General features: G+C 50.3%; 1 protein-coding gene across 2 annotated transcripts; it reads right to left on the bottom strand.

Annotated features, from left to right (window-relative positions):
* Nucleotides 1-112: 112 nt before the first annotated feature.
* On the bottom strand, nucleotides 113-11,474 carry LOC102462452 (elongation factor 1-alpha, oocyte form). 2 transcript variants are annotated; one of them, XM_075908681.1, is made up of 8 exons: nucleotides 11,448-11,474; nucleotides 5,192-5,353; nucleotides 4,497-4,676; nucleotides 4,109-4,405; nucleotides 3,029-3,179; nucleotides 2,685-2,941; nucleotides 1,083-1,317; nucleotides 113-403 (listed from the first exon to the last, which is right to left on the bottom strand). In XM_075908681.1, the coding sequence occupies exons 1-8, from the start codon at nucleotides 11,457-11,459 to the stop codon at nucleotides 282-284; spliced, it is 1,416 nt and encodes a 471-aa protein (XP_075764796.1). In that variant the 5' UTR covers nucleotides 11,460-11,474; the 3' UTR covers nucleotides 113-281. The 2 variants fall into 2 exon arrangements, with proteins under 2 accessions (XP_075764796.1, XP_006130557.1); XM_006130495.4 differs by lacking the exon at nucleotides 11,448-11,474 and adding an exon at nucleotides 5,947-6,087.
* Between the last annotated feature and the right edge of the window lie 862 nt (nucleotides 11,475-12,336).

The raw sequence follows: 12,336 nt of genomic DNA, 5'->3' as shown, positions 1-12,336 counted from the left end.
GCCCCCCACAGCACTGGTTTGTGATTAGGAGCCAGCAGGAGGCAGAGGTCTTGTGCTACAGCTGAGGGGACCAACTGACCCTGCCTGGAGGGAGGTTAGACAGACAAAGCCATTTTTTTTTTTTAAAGGGACAGTTTATTCAGTTAGAAAAGTTGAAGTGCAAGGGTCAGGCAGACCCATTCCATCCATGGCTCAACGCATGCCTCACTGCGGCTTAGTGACCCACCCGTACAAGTGTCCAGATGGTGATTATGCCTGCTGGGTTTGGGGCTGCTCACTGATCATTTCTTGCTGGCCTTCACAGCTGATTTGGTGACTTTAGCAACAGCACTGGCCTTCTTTTCAACACCCTTGATCACACCCACTGCCACCGTCTGTCTCATGTCACGAACAGCAAAGCGACCTGCCGGAGGAGAGGTGTTAGCCAGGTCGCGCTGGGCAGCACAAGGCTCTTTTGGGCACAGGCTTCCAATAGCAGTTCACTGGCATGCTACTCTGGGCAGGGCATAAGAGTTTGCAGCCACAGAAGAGTGGAGTCAGAGGCGGGACGAGGCCCTGCCTTAGAGGGCATATGCCCTCCAGCCTTCTATGCAGTCAGGGGCCAGCACTTGTACTGGCCAGTTAGTAGTTCCGACTCGGCTTGGAAGCTCAAGTAGATTAGATGCTAGCATGTCTTTGACCAACCTAGACACAGGGCAGATAGCGACTAGTCGCTATCTGGCAACTGGTTAAAGCAGATGGACCAGTGCCACAGAATAGGGATGTTAAGTATTAGAGTAACCTCATGAAATTCTTATTGGTTAGTTGACAGCCCTGGGGCAGGGCCAGCAGCCAATGCGCGTCAGCCCCACTCCCAAGGAGTCCCCCCCCCCCCCCCACCGTATCAGAGGAAGCAGTACAGGGTGCCACGCAGGAGCCAGGCTGCTGGCCACCCCCTGCCAGTTAATTTTTAGTAGTGGGAAGGTGGAAATGCATGAGTCTATAACATTAACCAATAAGCTTTTGCTTATCAGTTAGTTGACTATACTGTTATATCCCTACTACAGAGGGGAGTAGCTACTGTACCTCCATTCCAGACTTACCAAGAGGTGGGTACTCAGAGAAGGTCTCCACACACATGGGCTTGCCAGGGATCATCTGCACAATGGCAGCATCTCCAGACTTTAGTGCCTTGGGATTGTCCTCTAGCTTCTTGCCAGACCTGCGGTCGATCTTCTCCTTGAGCTCTGCAAACTTGCAGGAGATGTGAGCTGTGTGGCAATCCAGCACGGGGGAGTAGCCGGCAGCAATCTTACCTGGGTGGTTCAGGATGATGACCTGCACAGGACATGGTTAGGAGAATATTTCTCCTGATCATTAGTTCTTGGAAAGCCCCATAGGAGAGTTCTGCAGGGATTCAACTTCAGAAGCCACCTTAGCATCTGGTGTGGTTAAGGGGAACAGGTCCTGCTGCTTCATTTCTGAAGGCCTGATTCTGTTAGCTTGGGCAACCTAGATGGTGCCAGGGCCGATAAGCCTGGAGTGTAGAGGTCTGTATTGCTACCCCTAGGGACTGTGGTAGCAAGAACTGAGGATTTGTCCCTGTCCTCAAGTGGTACTATCCAACTGCTACAGGTGGATAGGCTTAGACAAGAGCCTACAGCAACAGGGAGCAATTAAGACTAAGTGCCCACCCCCATCTCACTGGGCCATAGGAGTGCCCTACCAAAGGCAGTCTCCCAGGATAGGGTAGTTTTGGGATATCCCCCCCCCCCCAAATGCTAGGCACACATTAAACTGGGGCACCACTTTGATTGGATCCAGAGGGAGTGCACCGCTCAGTCAATGCTATGTACAGTCAGCACATGCCTCACTTTAATAAGGGTGCATGAAGTGACATCCATGTAAGCCACCACTAGCAGGAAAAACTGATATGGACAGAAACTTGGAGTCTGTTCAAGTTGTGTGGGGGCCACAGGAAACAAAGCATCTTGTGGGCCACAAAGAACCCTGATGGGCTGCCTACCACTGGCCTACAGTGGCCATTCTTACCATGACCAGCTGACAGTAGGCCACCTCCAGGCATCTCAGAACAGCCTGCTACTTGCAATGGCTACCAGAGAGAAAGCAGGGTTAAAGTGGTTGATAAGGAACCAGCTAAAATTAGCTGGTTCAACTGTTTAGTCGCTACAGGTGAAGAGCCATTGTTCAGAAGCCTCCTGCGACCAAGGGAGAACCACAGTGTGTTGTCCCACTATAGGGCTAATGGCACCAGTGGCCCATTCTGGCCACATGCATATGGAGTGGAAAGGAGAGCTGGTGGGTGTGGCTACTGGAGCTAAACCCTGCAGTGGAGGATGTGTATTGGAGAAACACTTAAGAGCTTCCCTTCTCAGTTTACTGGGGGGAGGGGGGGGGGGGGGCAGGTCTAGCTCCAAACTTGCTAATTTGACCTAAATGGAAGGGCTTGGTACCCACTATTCTTGTGGCAGCTGGGAGACCAGTTTGTCCTGTCTACCACACAGGTGCCATGGCAGACACTGCTCCAGCCACTCTGCTTAGAGGTATTATAGGCACGTGGTACCACTGGAAACAGCAATGCCAATTTGAAAGACTGTACCTTATGCTAGGCCCAGCCTCCTGTGGCCTCACCATCCAAGGTTCTCCAAGGGCTTTCAGACAAGCCCCATTGATGCACCCCTTACCTGAGAGGTGAAGCTGCCAGCCTCCATGGGAGGGTCGTTCTTGCTGTCTCCAGCCACATTCCCACGGCGGATGTCTTTCACCGACACGTTCTTCACGTTGAAACCAATGTTGTCACCCGGCAGTGCCTCTGCCAGAGCCTCGTGGTGCATTTCCACTGACTTCACCTCTGTGGTGATGTTACTGGGGGCAAAGGTCACGACCATGCCAGCCTTCATGAAGCCAGTCTCCACACGGCCCACGGGGACCGTGCCAATACCTGGCATGAGACAGTGACATCAGTCAGGAGCCTAGAGAAGGTGCTACCACACCCAATGAGCTTCCCTTCCCCCTCACCCCAACTCACCACCAATCTTGTAGACATCCTGCAGAGGCAGGCGGAGTGGCTTGTTAACAGGGCGGGAAGGGGGGATAATGGAATCTAGAGCTTCCATGAGGGTAGTGCCAGCAGCATTCCCATCCTTCCTAGTGATCTTCCAGCCTTTGAACCAAGGCATCTGCAATAGATAGGAGGCAAGACTGAAGCCAGGCATCTCCCGGGAGTGCCGGGCATCTTCTGGGAAAGGTAAAGCAACAATGTTGAGTGAGAATCATTAAGGAAAGTGTCAGAATATAATATTGCTTCTACTTCAAGCCATAGAACATGCACATTGATGTGATTGCCCTAAAAAAAATCTCTTGGCTTTGGAAAATGTTCAGAAGGTGGCAACAAGAGTGAGGGGAATGGGAGCCATGAGAAGAAAAAAGTTAAGACTGGGAATTTTCAGCTTCAAAATTGATGAGTAAGACTTCTATCAAACCCCTATCAGAGTCATGACGGGGGGGGGGGGGGGGAAGGGGGGGAGGAGGAGAGAGAGATTTACTGCTTTCCAGAAGTCAAGAATAGGCAACAGGTTTAAAAAAAAAAAATTGATCATACAATAGACAAGTCTGCAGAACTCCTTGCCAGAGAATGTTGAAGGCAAGAAAAAAACCCAAGAACAAAAACAAAAGCTACACCACACCCCACATCCTTGGTAAATTCATCAATACCATCCAGACTAATGGCTATCCCTAACATTTGTCAGGAGCTGGGAATGGCCAACCGGGGAGGGAATCACATGATTCTTCCCGGTTCTATTCACTCCCTCTGGAGCACGTGGCACTGGCCACTGTCAGAAGACCGGACACAGGGCTTGATGGACCTTTGGTTTGACACAGGAGGGCCATGTTATATTCATGCCCACTGTGCTCTAGACTAGCAGTGAGGGGGAGGGGGGAAAAGGAGTCTGGAAGTTAATATGGAACATACCTTGGAAGAATAAAGCTGTGAGCCCCCAGATCCTATCCCTTCTCCACTTAAATTCCTGACTGCAAACAGGGTTCTCCTACTGCCTAGGCTCTCCCATGCCCATTCCATTTTGGCACAAACATGCCAGCTACTCACCTTGGCACTGGCCTCCAGCATGTTGTCCCCATGCCAGCCAGAGATTGGCACAAACGCCACAGATGCTGGGTTGTAGCCAATCTTCTTGATGTAGGCCCCCACTTCCTTGGTGATCTCCTGGTAGCGCTTGCCACTGAAAGGGGGCTCCGTGGAGTCCATCTTGTTAACACCAACAATGAGCTGCTTCACCCCCAGTGTGTAGGCCAGCAGGGCATGCTCACGGGTCTGCCCGTTCTTTGAGATGCCAGCTTCAAACTCTCCCACGCCAGCTGCCACAATCAGCACCGCACAGTCAGCCTGCGTGGGGAAGGGAAACAGTGTAAGAGCATACCACAATTCTAGCTCCAGATACTTCACCACCTTCATCCTAAGCAGGGCCAGCCTGTACCTGAGAGGTGCCAGTGATCATGTTCTTGATGAAGTCCCTGTGGCCAGGGGCATCGATGATGGTGATGTAGTACTTGGTGGTCTCAAACTTCCACAGGGAGATGTCAATGGTGATCCCCCGCTCCCGCTCGGCCTTCAGCTTGTCCAGCACCCAGGCGTATTTGAAGGAGCCCTTTCCCATCTGTGTGGCAAGAGGAGGCACCAGTTACACTAGTGTTTGGGGCAGGGAGACAGAGTCACTAGGAACAGCTCCCATTTGTTGCTCCCCCACCTGAAACATAAGAGGCCTTTAACTTGGGTACTGTTTGCAAGGGGGATTCCAGTGGGTTTGAGAGCTGCCATTTACTGCAGCAAGTTGTGTCAAACCCTTCCCCGCTTCGAGAGTGATTCCATTGATCCTTATGGAACCTTTGTGGGGAGGGGAGGGTTAGAGACACACTTAGGATCAAAGTATCAGCAGAGTGACGCTGATGCAAATATCTTTAATATAGGCAAGGCCTTGAGTGGCAGATGTACCCATGGACCTCAAAACAGGAGCAGCCTCTTGGCTCTCCAGGCACCCTCCCCCACCACTCATCATGAAAAATCCTAAGCCTCTAAATCACAGCTTGGGCAACACTCAAGCCACATGTCCAACAGCAACCCCCACAGAGCAAGGGACACCTGAGCCCATCTATTCAGCATCGCTGTCCTGACCTCAGCTGCCTCCTTCTCAAACTTCTCGATGGTTCGCTTGTCGATGCCCCCACACTTGTAGATGAGGTGCCCAGTGGTGGTGGATTTCCCAGAGTCCACATGGCCAATCACCACAATGTTGATGTGGATTTTCTCTTTTCCCATGGTGCTGATTGGAGGGTTCTGTGACAGAGATGGGTTTAGACAGGCTCTTAGCCCTCATGGCACAAGTTCTGTTCCACCCAGAGCTGCCTCAAAGCAAGCAAGGACACAGTTTACCACATGACTAGGTTTCTAAATAACTAGGGAAGGTGGAGCAAGCAGCAGTGCTTGGAGAGCCCAGAGGTAACTAGGCTGAGAGGTTTGTGGCCACTGACCAGGTTTTTGTTAGCTCCCAGACACAGCTCCTGGAGGAAGTTTTATCATCCTCTGGACCAAGGTCAGTGCCTTGGAACTCTGCTAGGTAGCCAGTGATCACACAAAAGCTGTAGGCACCAATCACACCCGGCTCATTGTGGGAGGGTTCCTGGCTGAGCTACAGGACAGCAGACTTCCCAGAGGGGAAGGAAACAGCCACACGCACCACATTATCCTGTTCCTAGCCCAGACTGGCTGCTACATCTGGGAAGAGACTCACACCTCTGGCATGGCAGAAGAACCACAGCGGGGGGTGGACAGGGAAATTGGGCGGTGGAAATCTGCCCTCTACAGCCCATGGGTGGGAGCTGGGCACCGGGATCCCAGAGAAGCACAAACCCCAGACAAGTAACACTCACCTAAGTCCACAGCCGGGGGCAGCTACGCTATTCACGCTGCCCGTCCCAGACCATTTAATCCTGGCCCGTGCGCGGGTACCACCCTAACCACGCCCCTTCCGAATGCCTGGCACCAATCATTGATTCTGCGGCGCTTAGCTCCGCCCCCTGGGAGACACATGGGGAGAAACACGTGGAAGGGATAAACAAGGCCGATTTAGTCCCGCCCCTCCGCAAGGGCTCTGGTGCTAGGGAGCCAGTAGGGAGACTGGGTCTGGGGAGGGGCTGAGAGAACTCGGTCTAGCCCCTAATAACAATAATGAATAAATGATCAGCAGATGGATGAATACCAATTAACAGAGTCAAAAGCTAAGGGGAACAGAGCCAAGGCTAAAATAAACAGAGCCTGCCTCCTCTTTGAAGTGAGAGAAAGCAGCATAATGAGGACTAATCAATATAGGGTAATAAAGAGAGATTATAAGAAAGAGGTAGAACAGCATATACCTATGGTTATAGAAATGCAATATTATAAAGACTATTACAGAATAATAGCATAGGTAATTAAAGCCTCATATAAGTGAAGAAATCAACAGAAATGAATCCAGTGAGAAAGAAGGAAAAATAATGGCCCATAAGAAACAGGCTCATAGCTTCAGATGCTGATCCTGGAAACTCCTCTAGGCATCCCTTCGGCCTCCATTGACTATATTGGAGTCCATTGGAGCTTGCCTAATCAGAAAAATGGGCAAGGTAAGACCGCACCACCTCTGCCCATCCTGATTAATAACCGTTTCTCTAGCTCTTTTTTTTTAAACCTGTTAAAGTCCTGGTCTTCACAATATCTTCTGGAAAGAAGTTCCACAGTTTGTGCATTGTGTGAAGAAATACTTTCTTTTGTTTGTTTTAAGCCTTCTCCCTATTAATTTCATGTGGTGATCTCTAGTTCTTGTGTAATGGGAACAAGTAAATAACTTTTCCTTATTTATTTTCTCCACACCACTGGGAAATACCTGGGACTCTAATAGGAAAGTCATGGTTATGCCTACTTCCTCCCCTGGGCCACCCAGCCCAAGTTTGTAGTTGACATGTCCTGGGGGTTCCTATGGGAGGGCCTGCAGAGGATGAATGGTGTTGTTCAGAACAGGACCAAATTCCAAAGTCTTATCTCTAGGATGGATAAGTACAGGCAGTCCCCAGGTTACGTACAAGATAGGGACTGTAGGTTTGTTCTTAAGTTGAATCTGTATGTAAGTCGGAACTGGCGTCCAGATTCAGCCGCTGCTGAAACTGATCAGTTTCAACAGTGGCTGAATCTGGACGCCAGTTCTGACTTACATACAGATTCAACTTAAGAACCCCAGGCATCCCCAAGTCAGCTGCTGCTGAAACTGATCAGCGGCTGATTCCAGGAAGCCCGGGGCAGGGGCTTCCTGTAGTCAGCCACTGGTCATTTTCAGCAGCTGCTGACTAGGGGACACCTGGGGCAGAGCAGCTGGGGTGCTGCTGGGTTGGTCCAGTGGCACCCAGAGCGGCGCTACGGGACCAACCGGCAGCGCCCCAGCTGCTGTACCACAGGCGTCCGGAGCAAAGCCGCGGAGCACGGGGGCAGCGGGACAGCCCAGACGCGCCATGGCTATCCTGCTGCCCTCGGGCTCCGTGGCTTTGCTCTGCTTTGCTCTGCAGACCAGGGGGACGGGGAGCAAAGCGGCGGAACACGCGGGCAGCGGGACAGCTATCCTGCTGCCCTCGGGCTCCGCGGCTTTGCTCTGCTCTGCTCCCCGTCCCCCAGGTCTGCAGACCAGGGGGAGGGGGAGCAGAGTAGAGCAGAGCGGCGGAACGCGCGGCCAGCTGACAGCCCAGACGCGTCTGAGCTGTCAGCTGGCCGCGTGCTCCGCTCTGCTTCCCCCCCCCCATGGTTTGCAGACCAGGGGGAGGGGGAGCAGAGCGGAGCAGAGCAGAGCGGCAGAACGCGCGGCCAGCTGACAGCCCAGACGCATCTGGGCTGTCAGCTGGCCGCGTGCTCCGCTCTGCTCCCCCCCCCTGCAGATCAGGGGGAGGGGGAGCAGAACGGAGCACAGCAGAGCGGGGGAACGCGCGGCCAGCTGACAGCCCAGAAGTGTCTGGGCTGTCAGCTGGCCGCGTGCTCCGCTCTGCTCCCCCTCCCCCTGGTCTGCAGACCAGGGGGAGGGGGAGCAGAGCAGAGCGGAGCAGAGCAGAGCAGAGCAGAGCGGCAGAACGCGCGGCCAGCTGACAGCCCAGACGCGTCTGGGCTGTCAGCTGGCTGCGCGTTCCGCCGCTCTGCTCTGCTCCCCCTCCCCCTGGTCTGCAGACCGGGGGGAGCAGAGCGGAGCGCGCGGCCAGCTGACAGCCCAGACGCGTCTGGGCTGTCAGCTGGCCGCGCGTTCCGCCGCCGCTTTGCTTCCTCTCCCTGGTCTGCTCGAGACCAGGGAGAGGAAGTGCCCCGTTCGTAACTGCGGATCCGACGTAAGTCGGATCCGCGTAACTCGGGGACTGCCTGTACTGTGAATCCAAATACTTGTAAATCTGGACCTCCATTCAGGGGTCTCGGACCATCAAGCAGTTTAAATTAGATCTCCCAAGAGCTACTGAGCAACATCCCTGAGGTCTATACCAGGGCCAACAACTACAATGCCCTGCCCTGTCATTCTCCTCTCAGAGGTATATCCCTGTGTGTTCTCTTCAGATCTTCCATCTTTGATAGTGAAAGAAAGGCACAGCTGGGGCCAGAAATGCAGCCCTGCAGCAACACAGCATAACTGTACTGCTGGTGCAAACGCCTCTCTGCATCCAAGGAGAAACCTGGCCAGCAATCACACTGCCCTGGATAGTGAGAGGCCTGGTTAGAGATGGGCAGGATATCGACTTGGACCCTGCATGTATCCCTTATTTATACCCCTGTAGAAGCTGTAGAAGCTATTTTCATATTTAGCTAGAAACCATCTTGTATATCAGAAACCATTTCAGCTTTTCTCTCAAGCACGTAGACCAGAGTGAACTTTCTGTCACCCCGTGAGAAGAGGCCTACAGGATGGGCTATTGGTATGTGTTAATTGGGCTGGTTGGGACAGGAGATGTACTCCCTCATACCTGTCTGCCATCTTGTTGATAAGGCTTTGTTTTTCCAAATTTAATTAAAAATGTCTGTAATTGGATGCCCTAACGTCAGACTGTTTGGCTAAGGGTATAAAGATACTAGGATTAATTGTATTAGCAGCCTTACTGGGCCCGGCTCTGCTGTGACCACGTTTGGCTCATGCTGTGCTTTATTAATTAATAAAGCTGTTTGTTAGCTGCCTAAACACAGAGGAGCGTGTTTTTGCTTCGACAATTTGGAGGTTCCACCGAGATTCCTAACGCGCCACTTGCCCGTATGAACGGACCGGCACTCCACTTCCAAACCTCTCAGAGCGCTCAATAAAAGGTAAAGGGAATACCTGTTACGAAATCTCCTGGTGAGGGCTTGGGATTTGGAGTGACGGCCGGCCATCGGGGTAAGGGGAGCTACGGAATTCAATTTTGTGGAGCGGCTAACATTTTTGTCTGTCTGTGTCTGTCTTTGTCTATTAGGCCTGTCTTATGTGTCACAGTTCCAAAAGGGCACACCGGTGTTTCTAGTGAGGCAGCCATGTGCTGGACCCTCTGTGTTCGGATGCTAAAAGCTGGTGTGGTGCCATTACTCTCTCTCGGCACACGGAACTGTGGGGAAGATTTGTTGTCTCTCTGTTATTTGTGGGCGTAGTACTGACCTCTGAGGCTAACCCCAGGCCATAGTACCCCATTCCGCCAGGCTGTCTCCAGGCACCAGGACGTGGTGTTCTGCTGGGCTGGGGCATGTGCCGGAAACCCCTGCGAGCCAGGTGGACCTTGAGTCCAGTGCCTCACAACCAAAGGGGGGGGGGGGGACCAGTGCGAGCAGGTGAATTCTTGATTCGGTGACTCGCAGAGCGAGCAGGCGGATTCTGATTCGGTGACTCGCAGAGCGAGCAGGCGGATTCTGATTCAGTGACTAGCAGAAGGTGTAAGCAGGCGGACTTTTAGTTCGGTGCCTTACAAAATTAAGCGCGCGCAGAAAATGCGGGTAGGTCAGTCTACAGAAATTCCAGTGCCTTTATAATAAGTGTTTTCTGGTATAGGATCCTAATAAAGTCTGATATTAAGTGCCGGGTGTCTTAGGGCAGCGTCACTTAATAAAAACCCATGGGAACTAAACAATAAATTAAGATGCATCTAAATGTGGAAACTGTAGGAAAAATGTGAAAAAGGAGAAAAAAATTGTGTGTGAAAAATGAGTATAAATGTAATAAGTAAAGAATAAATGCCGCTGCATAGGTCTGAGACTTGAGCTAATCCCAGCTGCACCAGGGCTCTCCCACGAGGGAGCTCTGAACGCAAGGAGGGGGGGGGTCAGCTGAACCTCGAGACTCAGCAGATATGTGAGGGAGTGACAACTCCCTTTATTTCATGAGCTGCTAAGGTCTAACACTCTAGACCTGGCAGACTCTTTCTTTGGAGTGTGTAAAGTTAGTTTAAGTGGGGGTTAGTCTAAACACCCCCCACTCTGCCGAAAGGCACCCCTGTGTACTACATGTACGTGCATAATGGTCCAAGGACCTGTAAGCATTTAACAAATTAAAAAAAAATGAAAGCCCTAAGGGATAAAAGTAAAGCTCAAAAAAGCAAAAATCCTCCCTGCAGTAAGATAGGTAACTTAAAAGTTGCTGCAGCACCTCTGTGCCAAAATAATGCACAAAAAGTGGAAAAAAAAATTTCTCAGTTGGCACACCCATATCAACCAAACTTAGGGGGAAAATTTGGCACAACATCACCCCTCTATCCCTCTTTATAACACATACACAGATAGAGAGAAAACATAAAAAATAACTGAAAGGAATTAGCTCTTCCCTTTGAAAACACGGGCTCCTGTAATAAACTTGCCCGATCCAAAGCAAAACACAAAGTTTAAAATAAGTTTAACAGTTTAAGAAAAGTGTTCCTCCAAATCCTAAGAGGGAGGGGGAAAAAAAACCCTGCTTTAAAAAATAACTCCTTGTTTCTTGCAGCCTCTTTTAATCATCTTAGCAATAAAACAGTCAAGTTAAACATTTGGCTACAGACACTTTGTTAAATCTATTAAAAAGAAAATAAGAAATTCTACTAAAACTTAATTGGTTAACCACATAAAAAAATAAAATCTATACATTGTAAATTTGTAAAACCTGCACCCTAAGGGTTAAATGTGTCTTCCAAGGAACCTAATTATTGTTTAAAAAATCCAAGCCCAGAAACTTCACAGTGTTTCTGTTCAAGGCTGAGCTAATAGAACTTTTGGCTTGCTTTCAAATCCAAGGTTGTGTGTGTCTGCAAATTGCCTGTCTGTTCTGGAAGGGGGGGAGCACTGTCCCCCATAAGTAAGTCTGTAAAATTGCATGTGATTCTTTTCAGGAAAGGAGAGCCGTGATACCTAGAAACTTATGTAAGACAGCACAGCATTTTCTACTCACTTTGTTGAGCATGCCTCCATTAGCAGTCACATATGGAGCCTGAGCACCTGTTAATGTAGCTCACTCAGAGATAGGAAATGTAAGCTACACCTAAGTCACTGTCAGTCTTTCCTGCATAAGACATTTCTTTCCTTTTGACATCATAAGCACTTGCCTCCCTGAAAAGGGGAGAGGAGAGTTTGTGTTGGTCACTGTTGCAGATTCACTGCCACAATTTAACTTATGACTCCTTTCTCTGTGAAAGTTAAGGGCTTTAATAATGGTTGGGAGGCTGTGGAAATTGGAGGAACAGCTCAGTTCCCAGAGATTGAAGAGGCACATTTAGTCACTCACTGAAGAGTTTTGACACACACCCCATCTCTGTTGTGATAGAATTGTTAATTTAGCCATACTTCACAGCAGGCTTGTTGTTTATTGAATAGGTTCCTATTCTTGGTTGGGCTTTGCCCACTAATGTGTCAAACTTATTTGCCCCAGAGAGTTTACAGTCCAAGTCCCATGCTCCCTGTTACATAGAATCATAGAATAATAGGACTGGAAGGGACCTCGAGAGGTCATCGAGTCCAGCCCCCCGCCCTCAAGGCAGGACAAAGCTTCATCTACGCCATCCCTGACAGATGTCTATCTAACCTGTTCTTAAATATCTCCAGAGAGGGAGATTCCACCACCTCCCTTGGCAATTTATTCCAATATTTGACCATCCTGACAGTTAGGAATTTTTTCCTAATGTCCAATCTAAACCTCCCCTGCTGCACTTTAAGCCCATTACTCCTTGTCCTGTCCTCAGAAACCAAGAGGAACAAATTTTCTCCTTCCTCCTTGTGACACCCTTTTAGATATTTGAAAACCGCTATCATGTCCCCCCTTAATCTTCTTTTTTCCAAACTAA

This window comes from Pelodiscus sinensis, chromosome 25, assembly GCF_049634645.1.
Source record: "Pelodiscus sinensis isolate JC-2024 chromosome 25, ASM4963464v1, whole genome shotgun sequence".
NCBI classification, from domain to species: domain Eukaryota; kingdom Metazoa; phylum Chordata; order Testudines; family Trionychidae; genus Pelodiscus; species Pelodiscus sinensis.
This window is presented reverse-complemented; position numbering and strand designations above follow the sequence as displayed.